Below are 18,120 nucleotides of genomic sequence, written 5' to 3'. Positions count from 1 at the left end.
AAAAAAGGTAGTCATGTTAATCTCCATTGTGACAATCAGCAGAACAGCAGAAATAAGCTGCTCTTAGTATATCTAATCAACCAAGAATGTGCACTTGCTCACATTTGATTACCCAAAGGAGGCTGGATGATGTTGCAGCAAAAGATGAGCCAAGCTCAACTTTTTTGTTGGACGACCCTCCATTTTTCTTGTTTATCTCATCAGTTAAACTGCTTCTCTGACGTGAGAATCTGCTGCTTTCCTCTGCTGGTATTATAGTAAACTTAATATATTGGGGTTTTCTGACTTTACAATTAAATGAATAACTGGCGAAATTATCAACATATTAATTGATATTGAAAACAATCATTAGTTGCAGACTGAAAATGACTGAGGTAGCTGTTTTTTTTCCCCACACAATGCTGGTGTTACACTGTCTTCCAAAGGGAAGAACATATTTGCAGTGACCCAAACCTCAAACTTAATAAAAATAAACTATTATTATTATTCTTATAGTCATATTATGATGAAATTTTAGTCAGTCTATCATTTTTGTGAAAATAAGTTCACTGTTTAAAAGTCTAGTAAAAACAGTTTGTGTTTTTACTAGAATTTAATTTACAACTCTTGTTAATTTTGTTGCAAGAAGTGGGGGTGGGATGTTCAAATTATGTCACGACGGTCTATTGATCTGTCTGACCAAGAGTCCCTCCCTCCTACCTCCTCCTCCTCCCCCCTCTTGTGCCCTTTGTCCGTTGGTTGCTGTGTTGTCCAGGTCCCTCGGGGCTAATCTGCTGGTGTACCAGATGCATGCGCTCATTAACCTGGTGCCACCTTCTAAGAGCCTCATTGATCGTGACAGTCTCTCACACACAGACACAATCTCATGCATTTATAGCAGTGATGGCCACGCACACACAAAAACACACGCGCTCCGCTCTGTGACATGGACTGTTATTATTAGCATACCGCTTTTTCAGGTGCAGGATTTTTGGCAAAAGAAGAGAGAAGCATGAAAGAAAAGAATAGAAGGACTGAAGGGAAGACATAAGAGAGAGGGAGAATATGTCAGCAGACAGATGGAGAGGCGAGGGTGTGTCTCATATGGTTTTCAAACAGACACCTTGCTCATACAGTTTGTTTATTGTCCTCCTTTCTTTTTGTGCATTTGGTTTCAACAGTCTCCAAACCAACTTCTTCTCTTCCCAAAGGGAGATTCAAAGAGAGATGGATCCCTCACCTTCCGTCTCTTTCCCACCCCATATTCCTCCTTCACACCTCTCTCTCTGGGGCTTAAAGCCTCCTGTTTCCACAGAAAAGAGACTTCATACAAAAGAGGAGAGAAGGGAAAAAAATCATCCCCGTTTTTTGTGTTTTTCTTACAAACGGCAGCTGTCCCTCTCACTGCCTCCCCCATTCACACCCTTACACCCTCAGAGCCAAGTCCAAATCTACCGCAAAGTGCCACATGGGACCTCCCCCACTATCCTCCCCACCCCGTACACCCCCTGCCCACCCGGGTGTCTGAGTAGCGGGCTGTGTGGAATAAATGAGCTCATTCATACAGTGTTGAGCAGCTCTATCCCTTTGCTGCCCAGCCCAATGTAAACAAGCCTAAGGTAGCTAGTTACAGGCCACAAGAGCAAAGAGTGTGCTCGGATCCGAACCATCACAGAACCGCTGTTCCCGGGGTAAACGATATTTGAAAAGTCCTATTGCTTTGAGCATTCATTTGATAGCACAAGAAAACAACTTCCACCTCCCAGGGGCTTTGATTTAAACTGGGGTTTAGCAGTAATGCCAAAAAAAATTTGGTCTGTTTAACAAAGGAGAAGCCTTTCAGTGATGAAGATGCGGTTAAAAAAATAATAAAAGATTGTACAGGACTTGATTTAAAAAAGGACTGATCGTTTATCATTAATGTTTAATTACATTTAAGCAAATTTAACATAAACTTTCTAGCATATAAGCATATACTGTACATGTGAATTGCCTTTACTTGAGGTCCTGTGTTGAAGTTATGACTTAAATGAATGTACAGCACTTAGAGGAGCTATTCATCAAATAATCAATCTGTCAATTGACAGAACATTAATCGTCAATTATTTTGACAATCCATTAATCATTTCGGCCACTTTTCAAGCAAATGTGCAAGACATTTGATGGAGTTTGGGACAGAAAAAGGGATGAAAGCTGTTATCACCAAAAGCTCTGATTTTTTCATTATTTTCATTCTGTAATGAACTTTTAGTCAAGATCAGCAAATTAGTTGATAATGAAATAATTCTGAGCTGCAGCCCTCCTGCTGAGTGTTCACCCGAGTGATCAAATTAGGACACTTTGGGCTGGGTCACATGCTGCGTCTTTGACCGCCTGGAAAACCCCGAGGTTGGACGCTGGATGCTACTCTTGCCGACTCGCTGCCAACTTTTAAGGGCACAGAGGAAGGTTGCATCTCATGTTGCTAAGACATCATAACTAGCACTGTATCAGCCTACCTACCGGAAATCCAGAGTTTGGAGCTACTTTCAGCCGTTGTTTTTTTAAGTGTGTATCAGACCTAAAGGTTGTCCGTGGGTCAGATGTAAAACTCTTGCACTGAAATAATCAACTTCTCTTCCATACTTATCAAAGACTGCTGTTTATGAAAGAAGGTAAAGATATCTACTAGCTGTGAAGGGTTGTTCCTCATCACATGACATAAGGTGTGTGTCCTTAAGGTTGAACTTTGTTTTTCTCAGGGAGCAGCCATCACGCCCTGAAAAACCGGCACTTGGGAAACCTCATACGTTGTGACAGCATCGCTCTCGCTTTTGAGCACACCTCCCATGTGACTACACTGACAACAACAATGAACAACAATGAATTTACAATAGACATGCAGCATTTTCACGGGCCCTTACGTATCAATTAGCTTGCAGTAGCAAACTTGAGAAAGAAATTTTCCACAAAAAAAGTTCCAAGAGGTTGGACAGTTGTGGTACAAATACCTGACGGTACAAATATGTGTACAATTATTGGTCCGTTAGTAACAAAGCTAACAAGCCAACTAAATAACTGTCACTAACTAGATAGCTCTAAGAGCTTTGTGACTGACCAGTGCAAGCATGTTCTCAGCTAGCTGGCATGTCAGGGGTTTGAGAAGTTCACTGACTAGACCTGTGAAAAATCACCACATCACCAAACTTTCCCCACCACCGTATTTGCAAGGACACATGGGCAAACTTAGTTGGGGTTTTGTGGAATATGGTGGTGAGAGAAAGCTATAGATGTTCAGACAACTTTCAAGGGAAAAGTATCCCTGTTAGAAAAACGACTGAAAAGATAGAAGAATTTTAATCAGCCAAATCTGTCTCGATTCTCTGCTGCTTTTCACTTCCCTTTATTCTGTTTTTCAGACTATGAACTAGACAATAAATTAATCCCCTCCCAAACTTCTGAACACTTAAATTACCCTTTTCTATTCATAGTCTTATAACAGAATAATGACTATGTTGATCGCTCTTGCTTTGCAGTAAAACTGCAGAGGAGTCGACTCAAACTTTAATAGACATTTCGGTGTGGCTCTAACTCCTTTTTCTCAGTCTCCCTTTCACTGAAATCCATCTTCTCCTGTCTCCGAGTGTTCTGCACCATCAGACTATCCTTGGTATCTGTGTACGAACGGACAGGCACAGACTTTATAATGAGGAGCTCTGTCAGCACTTCAGCTTCAGAGACTTTCATTGCAAAGTGTAAGTTAAGTAAGTAGGAGTGAAACAGAGGGGCTGTGTTACAGGCCGGTATAGCTCCTCTACTGTATATCAACTATGTAAAGACCACAGCATAGAATAATAGAAGACGATGACTTTGCATAAAACTAAACTAATCCCTTTTCTTTATCCTCCTCCTCTGTATTTACCTCTACAATTAATTTCCAGAGAATGTAAATGACAATTTTTACTCTAGAAAAGTTCCTATTGTGTGCATGCATCTATTTTCCATCTGTTTTTAAATCACTGTCTGAGCTCCAATAAGCCCGTAGGAGGAAAGCACTCGGAAGATGAGACATGTTTACCAAGCTGCTTCTGCAACATGTATTAGGCAGATGGGTGTGTTTCCTAAAGCTTTTCATTATTAACTCAACAATGGTGCTCCTATACTTGAAAACCACTCTTTGAAAAGGCCTGTATAGAACACAGGGCTCAAGTGGGAATAAACATTGTACAGTACAGTATATACTTTTGTACAATCTGTTTGAAACCCTGGCAAAAGGTCATATGCTTAAAGGAGCAGTGTGTAGGATTTAGAGGGGATATATTGGTAATATAATATAATATAATAAGAATATTTTATTTTGTGAAATATCGTCTGAAAATAAGAATTGTTGTGTTTTCGTTACCTTAGAATTAGTCGGTTATAAAGGGTATGCACGTGACGTCACAGCATGCGAAAATCACTGCAGGTACGCCCACTGAGTGAAGGACGAGTGGCAGTGTTAGCTGGAATGCCACGAAAACACAAAAAACACATCTAAAATGGGGAAGGAGCTGTTGTGCAACTGACTGTACAAATAGATCCAACAAGCAGTCAGAGCTATCTTTTTACAGACTGCTCAAAAGAGAAGAAAAGAGAAGCGATTGGATTGCTGCAATTCTGGTATGTTTTACGCCCGGTTTTGCTGTTTCCATCGCTAAACTTTGCAAGGTTGACGGATGTTTCTCAGTGCGACTGAGGGGCGCATGTTCCGGGGGGAAGTGATGTCAACGCGTACCCTCTATATCTATATATGGAGCAAGTCCTCATCTGCAGAGATTGTCATGTTGCACTGCAATGTTTCTACAACAGCCTAAAATGCTCGCAATTTCCATACAGGCCACTGTAATTGGAAGCTCCTTTGCAATGAGAGCTGCGGAAAAACACTGAATTTTTAACATGAAACGACTTCATTCAGTGCTTTTACTGGTTTATATCACACCAGTAAAAACTGTCTGTCAGTTTTAAAGAGAAGAAGACCTCTGCGGATCATTTGGCTCATGGTAAAAATTCCTGAACGTCTGAATCTTAAGTTATCAGAGAAAAAGGGTGAGCACACATCAGGTGCTAGGCTATCGGCCCGTCTCCAACATGCAAAACAGTGTCTGAGAAACGCTGATTTATAACATGAAACTGCTTTATTCAGTGTTTTTACTGGTTTGTATCACTAGGCCTGTTTATTTTGGAGAGGAGGAGTAACTCCTCCTCATCTAGCTCTCCTCAGATTAGTTAAGTTTAATAATTAATCATTGCTCCCAAGTGTTGCAAAAGTAGCTGGACTCTCACCCCCCATGTATTTGATCCACTCCATCCCCCATCTAATCAGTAAACTAATTTAAAACCAAAGTGCAAATGTTAAGCTCATCCCCTATGCAACAACAACAGCAAGAAACCTTGGTCTGATTAAAAAAAAAAGAATAATCATTCACTCCTCACACACCCATCAGTGGTTTATTCTCTGAGGTAATCAGAGATTTCACAAAGCCATTCTCTGTGGTGACCTTTGCTTCAGCTCTTTATGCAGTGTAGTTTCAGTTGTAATTAATTAGCTGCAGCTGTTTATTCCTCGGTCTTGTACCAGAAAACACACCCAAATACACAATGTAAATGACTGCATTTTCTTCACAATGCTCTTATTTGTCTAACAAACTGTATGATTTATTTACACTCTGAATAACAGAGGAGCTCAAGGTCAGCTATTACAAGTGGAGCACATTGCAACCACTGTTCAGCTGTACTTTTAACAGCACTAACACAAGAATTGCTGTAAATAGTGACCTGAATCTAAATTTCCAGAGACTTCTCAAATCTTTGATCTCACAAGCAACTGCCAACCATCATAAACCCAAACAGTGCAAAACTTGTGCAGCTGTTAAAAAAAAAAGAGACAAAAATAGCCATCGGGACCCAAAAGCTACACTGCTTGTAGAAAATCAGTGACATCTAAAGGACCAATAAAACAGCATGTAAAGTTCAAATACAAAGTCAAACGGAACAACACCACTGTGTATTTCCCATGAAAACGTAACACTTGACACGCTGTTTCCTATAACTCCCTGCATAGCGCCACACTCCCTCACACCTCGCTTCTCAGTTTAACATCACCTCATTACTGCCCTTCCCACCGGCCATGTAACCCCCGTCTTACCTCTCATATTCCAGGTTGTCGTGGTCACAGCGGGCATCCTTGTGCTTCTCCCAGTCCTTCCCGTGGCGGCACGTGGTCAAAGACACAATGTCCTTCCCGTTGTGGATGTGATGAAGAGCGTTTCTGGTGTCTGAGCCGATGCCCGTCAGATAACGCTTCCCCTTGAACATCAGCAGGTACTTCCTTCGCGGCGGTATGGTGTTCCTCACCAGCCAGCCCCGCTCTCCACCCTTCTGCGGGTGATCCTTTGAGAACAGCGGGATGGAGACGTCAAAGCCTGGCCTGAAATGTTCCGTGTTGAGGCTGGCTTTGGCTAAGATGGCCTGGCCGATGTTGAAGCCCAGGTCCTCTGTGTAGTTAGGCCACGTGCCTGAGTACAGGTTGAAGATCAGGTGGTTACGCCCGTCATTCCACAGCGGGTAACCACGGATACGTTCGTCCACATTGGGCACAAACTGTCCTGACAGCTGGTCCCGATCTAAGGTGTCTATCCCGAGCACGAACAGGCATGCCTCACGGGGGTCTGATGTGTAGTACCGGGACTCGCCTATGGACGTCAGGATCTTCCTGTAGCTTTCCGACACGCGGTCATTTTTCTCTGATGGATATATATACACCCTGAACCCTTCCCTTCCTCTGCGGCGACACCGCGAGAAGTCAAAACAGGTCTCCATGCGGCAGCGACTGTCCTTATAAATGGCGGACCACGCCTGTCTGCGCTGGCGGGGCGACTCAGCCGTCCCGGGGTCCGTCTGAAGCTCATCCAGGTGGGCATAGCGGGGCAGGAAGGCCCTGTCGGTCCAGTTGGGCCAGGGGCGCACCACTTCACCCCGGTGGCGTGTCAGCAGGCGGAGCAGACGTAGCTGGACTCCTCCACCCCAGTAAAAGAGGACCAGCCAGCAGCACGCACACAAGCCCAGCAGAACATACTTCTTACGGGCCTGCATGGGGGCCTGTCACAGTCTCTTTTTTCCGCTCTGTCTCTCTCTTTCGTCCTCTGGTTTTGCTCTCCTCTGCCCCTCAGCTCTGTAGCCTCACAGGGGCGGGGGACTGACTTGTGATTTCTAACAAGGAGGTTCTAACGAAGGACAATGCGTTAACAAGGACATCACTGCCTCTGAGGGTGGCCCGGTCCACTTTGCCATTTAGAATGACGCAATCTGAGTTACTGACACCCTTCTCTCTCAGTCTCTTTCTGCCTTCCCCATTTGCTCTCTGCTGTACTCTCAGATGTGTGTGTTAGCCTGTGTCTGCTGTGGCATGTGCTGCTGCTGCTTCTGTGTGCATTTCCTCCGCTGCCCAGCCCGGTTGAGAGTGATGAAGGGTGATTTCTCCGCTCTCTCAGGCCAAGCTTGCTGCCTCATGGTGCCTGGCGCGACTGCCGTCTGCAGGGCCCCTCCTGGGGAGAAGTAAACAAACAAGAATACAGATCAGTACACAGACAGAGTTGCCGCAACACAGAGACATGCAAGAGGATTAGCTGTGGAACTGTTCTCTCAAGAGATGCTATAACTAACACCTCTGATTGTCCAAAGGGTATAAGCTTTTATTTGCTTTTCATTCTGGACAACCACGTGTAATCTGCAACCCTAATAACATTTAATACACATATAATCAAATGGCAATAAAGTTGCACTGCAGGGTAATGTTTTACAGGCAGTAAAGGATTTTAAACTGTCAAATTTTCTCTGCAGCTCACGCTCATAAGGAGATAAGTGAGGAAAAAGTACAACTCGGTGCACTGTCAAAAAGGCATCCATCCCTGATTAGCTACACATCAAAACCCTCTCTTCATTAAGTCCACCTCTTCTCTATCTCTGTCCCTCTCCGGCCTCCACATTCCTGTGAAAAAGCTGGATATCTACAGGCTCATATGAGATGTGCTCTGACTTCTGGAATAGTCTAAGGCAGGACCAGATATTATCATGCTCTTCAAGCTCCAGTTGAACTGCGCCAGATACAGTTGAGGTGAAGTGAAGGAGAAAATAAGAGAGTGTTTAGCATCTGAAATGGAGATTTGGAAACGTAGAAGGAAAACAGAGCAACTCTATGGCTCTGAAACGTCCGTTCACCTTGGAGGGAATGAGTGAAGGCTTTTTTTGTTACATCTGCAAACTCGCAACGGTTTTTTAGCCTCGTATTTTTTGAGCCAAACATCCCCCCATAACTCCCCAACATGTACAGTATACTGCTGTGTGTGTGTGTGTGTGTGTGTGTGGAGAATGGCTCACAGTGAAGGGCAGTGTTCGTACTGCCAGCTGCCACACAAAGGCAGCTTTCAGGTCTCACCTGGCCGCTCTCTCTCCCTCTACCTCTCATTCACATTCCCCGTGTCTGCCTCCTCTCCAGTCAGGCAGAAGTGATGCCTGCCTTCTCTGCTTGCAAAAAACAAACAGCTCACTGGTGCTGTGGGTAAACAATGCATCATCTGATTTCCCCACCTCAAAGGACTGGAGGAAATAAGGGTTTATGTGTGAATTGAACTGCTTTTACTCGACTGTATACTGTAGCTATGTTCTGTATGATGCGTAGTGAGTGTTGTTTTTAGCTTGACCGCTGTTTATCTGCTATAGCTGGTTTCCGTTCATTCCCATGAAAGTTGCTCAGTGGCGCATAGAGCCAAAAACACTCAACTGCCACATATAAAATTACCTAGGTAATGGGCACTGCTTCCGCATCATTGGGCCCATAGAGCAAGCGCACTACTTCCGGTTTAGTGCTCGGCTAAGTTGAGTGAACACAAAATGATTTAATACTGCGGCTCTTCTAGACTTTCCAAATGTAATCGAACTGAATCCATCAAATCCTGATAGTGAAACAAGTAATTTTGAATGGTTTGTGATGCAAAAATTAATGTAGCCACCATTTATAGATGTCTTTTTCACAATACAAGTCTGTGGAAAAAAAAGATTTTTTGGGCCTAAAGGAATCAAGTGACAAACTAAGAACTTGTAATTTCACTGTTTGGCTACTATGAAAATTAGCTACAACTAATCCTACAAAAAAATCCTACAACTATAGTTAAAATGTAGAGTTATGACAACAGCATTAAATTTGTGTGCCATCTCTGTATGGAAAAACCTTAAGTGTGTGTGCTGTTGTTGCACAGAAAAAATCGACAGAAAATAAATCGATAAACAGGTCCTTTACAGATCAAATATGACAAACATTTGCAGATTCTTGGTGCTCGAATGTAAGGACTTTTTGTCTTTTAAATAGCTGCAAACTTAAAGGTGTACGAGCCTATGTAGGATTGCCAATTACCATATGAAAACATGCTCACCATCAAAAGTGAAAGTAAAAGTCACAGAGTCAGAGACTTGTATTTGGCGTTTAGTGTCAATATATTTGCATTTTTTTAGTGATGTTCCTCTCGGCTGCCTGTTGCTAACAGTCTGGCACCTGGTTGCTATCTTTTTATAAAGCCCTGACCTCACTTCCCATAAATATCCCAAACACAGAAAATAAGAAGAAAATAAGAAAGTACAGGCAGAGAGCAGAGTCTCTGCAGAAAAATACACTACCACACACTTTTAGTGGGTCATAAGTGATGACTGAGAGGGATTATTTGTGGGGAAATCCTGCATAATATCTTTTATTTTCGTTTTCACTTGTTGGACAATTCAAGAAATCTAAAAAGTCACATTTACCATCACGCCATTTTCAAAAGTTTTAGATAAATCGAAAACAATCCAGATGAATCAAAAACCTAATTCATATTTGATTAGTAAAGAAAAGCCTGCAGCCCTACATCCATGCACTTTGCAGGGCTGTCACCTTAAAAAGACGAACCTGTGAAAGTGGAAAAAATTCTCAGTGTACAACAAGCTGTGCCTTGTTCTCCAACACTGATGGGTTGTTGTTCTCTTTGCTATCAGGACACAGAGAAGACTTGCGAGCTGTGCTGAACAGATAGTTATGACACCAAACCATTTGAGAATTAATGCGGTGAAGCTTGTTGGATGTGACACCTCGGATGAAAAATTTTGATTAAAGGTAGAATTGTTTGTGGACTTAAAATGCAGCTGCCTCACTGCTAACAGTAGCCTGTCACTCACAAGAGGCAGAAACAACCAATGAATGGAGCAACATTTGCGGAGTTTAGCTGCGTGGGATTTATTCTGATATTCTCATATAATTTCCAGTTCATTCAAACTCCACCACGGTTGGTAGTGTCAGCCAAACTGCACCAGATAATTCAGGTTAGCTAATCTGCCTGTTTAGATGTTCGTGGGTGGTTTTTGGCACCTTCCATGTTTCTACTGCTGTAGCAGCCTAAGCAGCAAACAGTCCAAGTTGGGGAGAAATAGACACTTGGGATCCCATTACATACTTCTCATCAATAATTCACTTGCTCCTTTAGTTAAGGCATTGATTTTCCTTTCTTTATTTTTTTTCCCTGTGCTTTATATCCCCTGCCACCAACGCACACAATTAGACCTCAATCTTCTTCAGGATACACTCCGGTGAGAAATCTGCTTGAGCTGTGTCTCGATGATTTGTGGTTGTGGGGATAATTGATGGTGATGGCAAGAAGGTGTAATAGAAAAGTGATGGAGGGTATCATTATGATGATGGTAATGATGATGGGCGTGAAGAATTTATTCCGTTGCCTTATATAATCTAATGCCATTGAACGCAGTTGCTTTTGTTCATCTTCCTGCAGTTGTCTTGTAAAAATAGCAGTCTACCGAGGATATTTACACTGATTTAAGTGCAGTGAGATCTCTCAATTACCGCTGGATAGAAAATAGGAGTGTCTACTTCCATGCTTTAACTGCTATTTTACAATAAGACACGATTATCATCATTTATTTATTTTAAACCTTCACTTGACAGCCTTTACATGATTTAACTGATCAGATAATAGCAGCTCAAACTTGAATTGATTTTAAAATTACAAGACAAGGGGACATTTCTGAGGCAATGAAGAGTAATAGGTTTAGAGGAAGATGAGAATTAAACATAATCATTGAAGATAATATTACAGAATATTGGAGCATGAAACTACTCATTTTTAAAAATACTTTTTAAAGAAATCATCTTATTGCCCGGCAGATCCAGGTGCATGAAAGCCTGTGTTCGTCCCTGCCATCTGACTTTTGTGTGCAAGGACAAACCGTACAATGGCAGTGTGTGGCCACTGACAAGGCGCAATAATGATGAATGCAAGCCAGTGAAACTCCAGGGCATGCTTGGACCTGACCGGGCCTGACAACATCCTTAGAGCTGCAAATCAGCAAGGAGACACACACGTATGGATGCACACATACACACATAAGTGGCTTTAAGTGATGAGAGAGGTCCCTCTGTCACAGATCAATGATGGATCATCATGGTTGGGTGACTACCACTGGAAAAAAGCCACAAGGCTCATTGAATAGAGGGGCCTGGAGGTGCAAGGACAAGGTTCAAGGAAAGGTGAGAGCAAGATTCAGAGCTCTACAGCTCCACCTCCCTTCATTTGTTACCTATCTGTACCCTCAATGCCTACTCGTCCTGCACTCCATCATTCCTCCCTTCTACTTTCTCCTCCTCCTTTTCCTCACCTACCTAAGCCGACCGGAGGTATTCACATACAAACAATACCTTTTTTTGCACTGTTTTTCTCTTTTCAATTATTCCTGCTTCATCCTCAAAAAAATAGGCTGGAGGAGGTGGGCACAAAACACTTAATAACAGACATGAGCAAGGCCAACAATTCTTTGATCCTACTCTCGCCTTGAGTGCAAAGAAACTTCCAGGTAGGTTCATTTAGAGTCTACTGAGCAAGCAAAGAAATTGTGTCAACACTGCAAAGAGAAAAAAAGTAACAATGCACACTGTATTAAAATCAGCTAATAGGAAGTGGCAGGTGGATCACGTACCTTCAGAGCAGGACTAACTAAACTCTCTCACCTCACCTCATCTCCTTAACAACAGTACAGTTTTAGGTACTCTCCTGCTGAACAGACTCATAATCATAATCATAATCCTCTGGATTTCCATGGAATTAGACTCCAGTGATAGCCAGGCTGCACATCTCTCAGCAACCTAACCAACTTCTCCCTGCCCTGCTGTTGTATGGAGAACTCCTCATGCTGTGTGCAGCATGAAATCAGATCACTGTTACAATTATCATTGACTGACTTTATTAAAATATGCTGAGTTTATTTGGCGGTGCTGTAAACAGATACTCAAGTTGCTCTTTAGTTGTACTTATTTAAAAAAAGAGTAGCTGCTCAATGAGTGTTTTCTATAAAGCCTTAAAAACTGTGACACGCAAAGCCCATGGTCGGCTGTCCGCCTGCCCACATTGGGCCGACAGCGAGCGTCTATGACCCTCGTCGCTGCAGTGTGTCCCGCGCCATTGGCCCCCGTTGTCTGTCAACTCGTCTGCTTTTTTTTCTCTGCGAATCGGCATGTTGAATCAGCATTAGCTGTGGAGCCAGTGAAATCACTCTGGCCATTAAGCTCAGTGCATGAGAGGAGAAACGTAAGATTATTTTTCTTTTACTATTTAGGTCTTAACAGAAACATTTCCTAATTGTTATGTTGTTGTTCACTGGTGCACAGTAAATATGCTTTGTTCTTTCAATGTTGGGTTGTGTTGTTAATGTGCTAACTGGCTAACTTGCGAAATGGCAGTCTTCCCGTTTCCCTATTTGAATGACTATTACAGATGACCGCCATCTGCTGGTATGGAAGTGTATTTCCTCTAAGGCAGGCGCAGAACATACGTGCTGGTTGGCTGTCAGTTTGGTGTGTTCTTGTGCCACTTTTTGGCTGAGACACGCCGACATGAGGGCGATGCATTAGGGGGCTTTCGTTGCCGCTAGTTCTCTGATGTCGGCTTGGTGAGACACGGCCTTATCACATTTGCTGATATCAGGTCCGACCACAGAAATGGTCCTACCCATGTCTGCTGTACTCATATCAATGCATGTGCATGCCCGATCTCTCCTGGTTTAGATCAGTTTGTTTGGGTATTTTACCACAAAGGTTCCATACAAAAAAAGACATCATTTTCAGGAAAGGGGGATTTCATTATGAAACAGGCATTTTATTCCTACTATTTTAATATGTGATTACCATATTATTTACTATCAAGCTTAAATAACACGGTTGCAGCGATATACCAGTTCCATGGTATACTGTGGTATGCAAACAAACATCATACTGTGTAGGTGGAGTAACTGTGTAACTGGACAGAGAATCTCACCCTTACTTCAGTTATTTTCAAAAGGGAGACCTTTTACACACTTTATTTTTAAAAAATGGTTTTAAGTTTCAATTATAGCAATAAAACATTAATTAAAAAAACTTCTGTTTTCAGTAATTTAAGGGTCATTGTAACTGATAATAATAAGAATTCTGTAATACCATGGTACCCTGATATTTTTCGACATCATCATACTGTGAAAGTCTTACTGTTGCAGCTCTATAAAGTAATAATAAATATGTTTATTTTTCTAAAGGTAAAGGTTAATATTTTGTCCAGAAATATAATGTTTTAATTATTGCTTATATTTAGGATGAACATGATTTTTGCTGGTCTCCATGGGGCCCTTTAGCTGCTGGGCCCCTGAAAGCTTTCCCTCGTTTCCCCTCTTATGGGCGGACCTTGCTGATACAACAAGAACCCTCGGGTGCTGCCAAATCAAACAGGACTGACATGTTACGTTACAGCTTTAACGGGCTCAGCCTCTTTACTGAATGTAATTTTACTCTCAAGTTGGACTTCCTGTTGAATATAGTCCCATCTGAAGGACATGGGAAGGTCAGTGCTTTAAAGGACCGGAAAGGAACAAGTGAAGGGGAATAAAAGGCGAAGATGAAGGACAATAAAGTAGCATGGGTGAAGAGAATGACAAGAGGGAGACATAATGATCGATATTTTTCATGGATGACAGCTGGACCCAATCCCTTCACTTCCTGTCCTCGATCTCTTCCTCTCTGAGGGCCCAGCGGGCTTCCCTCAACTGTTTCTACCTGCTGCGAGGTTTCCACAGAAGCGCACTATTAAGTCATTCAGGGAGATGGAATTGAAATTTGTCATCCCATCTGTCTCCCTTAAATTGTGTTTACACAACAGCTTATTCAACTGAGGTTATGCAGGCTTTGACAGAAAATGAAAACTGACGTGCTCTGAAATGGATGTCACCAATGATGGCCTTCTGCAGGAAATTCAGTGTTTGTCAGTGTGTGTTTTTCTTCCACCAAATGGGAGATTTCTCATAAAGAGATGTCTGCCTTTCAGGGACAGATTGGCTTTTCCCTTATTTGTTCAATTTGCTGTTCTCTGGCCACTGCACCAGCGCTGAGCACAACTGACATTGTAAACGCTCAAAATGAAATCCACTATCATTACAGTCATTCTCCGGCTAGTAGACATTGCCACTGTAAGAGAAGCAGCAGCAGCAGCAGCATTATTATATCTGAAATGATTTGGCTACTGACATAGAGCAGGTTGTAAATTGACGCTGGATGGGCCAAATACCTTCTAAAATGATATTTCCATTATTTCCAAAATGGTATAGTTAGCTTATAATGACAGTACACCTGAATGATGGAAGACTTCCATACACTGACACAAATCCTCAGTGATTGCACTGTACAAATACTAGTGTTCAGTGGTGGCAGTCCTTTCAGTGACTATTTGTGGCTGTGTGTGCCTGAGTGTGTCTGAACTATACTTATACACACATCTGGCTTGTGTGTTTTTGCAGGCCTAAAGCTGGCGACATATTAGTTCAGTAAAATGAAGTGTTCTGAAGAAAACACAAATCTTGTGGTGAGGTGAAAGGCTCGGTCGAGCTAAAATTAAACCCTGGAGTCTGTCATTACAGGCCTGAGAGATGTGACAGTGTGACTGTGGACCAGAAGATAGCCGCACTGCGTTGTGTTATTGCAGAAATCTTTTTTTGCTCTCTGACCCCTTGAAATGAGGCTCATTCTGGCTGGGACTGCTCAATACAGGTTGAATATATCACTGAATTGTGGCTAGTGTGATTAAAGAGTCAGGCGCATATTAATACTACAAGTCCCAGATTTATGGAAACAGGAAATGCTCATTGTAAAATACAACAGAAGCATCACTGTGCATCTGTTTACAGTGCAGCCAAACAAATTTATTTTGTTTTAATCAACTCAACCCTCATTTCACCAGCTGAATGCTTTTAATGTGAAGTACCAGCAGTAAGAAATTTTGGATTTGCATCAATGGTAAATTAAAGGTTAACTTTGGTTATTTTAAACCGGGATCCTTTCCCCCTGTGTTTTTATGTACAGGTAACTAATGGAGACAACAATTGTTTAATTTGGTCCTGTGTTGAGCGAGAGTACTGCAGCCGTTAGCAGCAAAACAGGCTGCAATATATCCAGTTGGGGCATTTGTGTACTGGCCAATGTGCATCCAGTAAAAGTGCCACTATTTTTGACAGGCTCAGGTTATTATTATTCTGCCTTCTACCTTTATCTTAGTGTCTGACAACATCATGAAAAGTGTTGCTACAAAGATAGATCTTTTTGTTAAAGAGCAAGTTCATTCTTTATTAACAAGAAATTGTCCTGAAATTGCCATTGCTAAACTCACCAGACTCCATTTAAATAAACAGTAATTTCGGGGTAAAAAGAGCCAGCTTTACTTCTCATCCATCTAGCTGCATAAAGGTTTTATTTTGACTGAACCTGAGATGGTGATTGTTGGAGCAGTGGAAAGACAAACCAAGACAGTTTTGTATTTTATCTAGTTTCTGTTGACTTCGAATGAAGTGGGTTTTTTATGATAAAATTAGTTTTTATTTAAACAGAGTCTGGTGGGTTTGGCAACAACAATTTCAAGGCTATTTCTGGTTAAAAAGACAATAATCTTACTCTTTAACAACAAGGCCTATCTCTGTGGGGTCGGTGTCATATGCCATAATGCCAGACACTTCTAATACTAATCTGAGCCTGTCAGTGGCAAAAATGAGCACTTTTAGTGGACAGAAACTGACAGTGCAGTTGACAATATACTGTGGCCAATTTTGCCCCTTGCTGAATACTGGACCAGTTTAAAAAGAGAAAATGTCTCCATCTGTTACTTAGACACAAAAACATCTGTAAATAAGGTCCAAGCTGAAAAAGTTGCCCTTTAATAGTGCTTTGATTCTAATCTAACTAATGGCGAACTCCGCCACATCCAACAAAATCTAGTATATACAAAAACTGTATCAAAAATAGGGTATGATTTCATGAAAATCTTACAGATAATAACTTAAAGGACTTAAAGATACGGAATTATATACTTCGCAAGCAAAAGGCTAATATTAGAAAAAATAGCTTTTGTAGGAGACATAGCTTGTTTTACATTTTCCTTCCCCTTTTGTCATCTCTTGACTTCTTGGGGTGTCCCCACCCTCCGGTTGAGAACCTTACTTTGGTGGCCAGATGGCGATTCTAGCCAGGAACTTGTGTATTTGCCCTGTGTGTTTTTATTGGCATGAATGTAAATGGCTGCATAATAGCGGGGTTGCATTTCTATTTCTTTCTGACAACCTGAGCAGGAGTCACTGGGTATATAAAGTTTGCCTGCCTGTCTGTAGTCATATCAGTCATTCTGTGGCGAAACCAAAGAAAACCCTGCTGCGGTAAAAGAAAAAAAAAAAAGGGTCTGTCTCTGCTGACAAACCTGCATTAAAAGCTTACAACAGGGATGTGATCCATGTTCTATTTTCTGTCCTCACCTACTAGTTGCCCTTTGAAATTGAGATGCTCTTTACACTCCCACACACCATATGCATATATAAGCAGACACATTAACTCTCACACACACACACACACACACACACACACACACACACACGCATATTGGTCTGTGCTGAGAAAATAGCTTTTTACTGGATAAAAAAAAAGAATCTCTCTGTCCACAAGCAGCAACTGAGGTATTTTTCCATTAGATCGACCACCTTGGAATCGTAATGACCATAAACTTGGTTCTTTTACAGGGCCATTTTCATAATGTGGATACCAGCACATTCTCCTCCACCTTAATAAAACACAATAAAATACTTGCTCTGCGTGGGCTGAGGGACTCTGACACGGTTAATAAGATGTTTACCTCAAGCTGAACGCCCTGCGACGCAACCAGGCTCCCAACCGCGCACACATTCCAAACCCAGCATAATTACAAGCCGGGTTGATTAATTATGTCTCAACAATATGCTGCACTCCAACGCCACAAGGGCTAATTAACAGAATGAACAAGATGGGTAGGAGCAGTTATTAGGAGGTTCTCGCGCTCTGGATTTGGCAAAGCTGTGTACAGTCCAAGACACCGCGACACAAGACATGTGGACCGGGCTGTATCACACGGACGAAGATCATAGCTAACACTGGCACGCAGCTCCAAGCATATAGTGGAAAAGACACTGATACAGCAAGTGCACTGCACTGTGTTCAGTGTGCCCGGCTGTGCACCTGACAACACACACAGCGTGTAGTGAAATCCATCTGCCTTATTAACTGGTCCTGCTCGCAGTGCATCGTGTACCCGCAACTCATCTTATCTCTGCGGCGTCGGCCTGAAGGCATTCCTATCGCAGGACTCAGATCAGATCGGCCTATAAACAATCTGACCTTGACAACACGGGATGATATACGATCTGACCCTGGGATAAGGAAGAGGGGGCACATTCCAGACGGGGCTTCAATTAGTAGAGCGTCTCTGACATCTGAGATCAAAGCAGGAGTTTTTGCAGTATTTAGCTTTAAAAGATTAAGGAGGAAAATAAATTGATTTCAAAGCTTTTCCTCTCTATAATCACATTATGTATAACACTAGTTGTATAAACACCAGGGCTGTCAAATGATTAATTTTTAAAATTAAGATTTATTACAGAATTTCATTAGGTGATCTGAATAAATTGAATTTTTTGATGACGTTTTTGATTCCATTATTTTGCATTTCAAAACAGTTATGAAGAACATATTGACTGGTTAAAGCAATTCTAACCAGA

At 42.0% G+C, this 18,120-nt stretch overlaps 1 protein-coding gene across 3 annotated transcripts in view; it reads right to left on the bottom strand.

The window, feature by feature from the left end:
• Positions 1-18,120, bottom strand: part of ext1c (exostoses (multiple) 1c) — a 109,580-nt gene that overhangs the window by 84,626 nt on the left and 6,834 nt on the right. For all 3 annotated transcript variants that reach the window (XM_088090565.1, XM_088090563.1, XM_088090564.1), the window contains exon 2: positions 6,143-7,541. In XM_088090565.1, coding sequence (XP_087946691.1) covers positions 6,143-7,089 — 947 coding nt within the window. In that variant the 5' untranslated portion in view covers positions 7,090-7,541. The remainder of the gene's footprint in view (positions 1-6,142; positions 7,542-18,120) is intronic.

This window comes from Plectropomus leopardus, chromosome 17, assembly GCF_026936395.1.
Source record: "Plectropomus leopardus strain MGB_pleo_1.0 chromosome 17, ASM2693639v1, whole genome shotgun sequence".
Classification (NCBI taxonomy): Eukaryota; Metazoa; Chordata; class Actinopteri; order Perciformes; family Serranidae; genus Plectropomus; species Plectropomus leopardus.
Note: the sequence above shows the minus strand (reverse complement) of the source record. Positions and strands in the feature narration are given on the sequence as shown.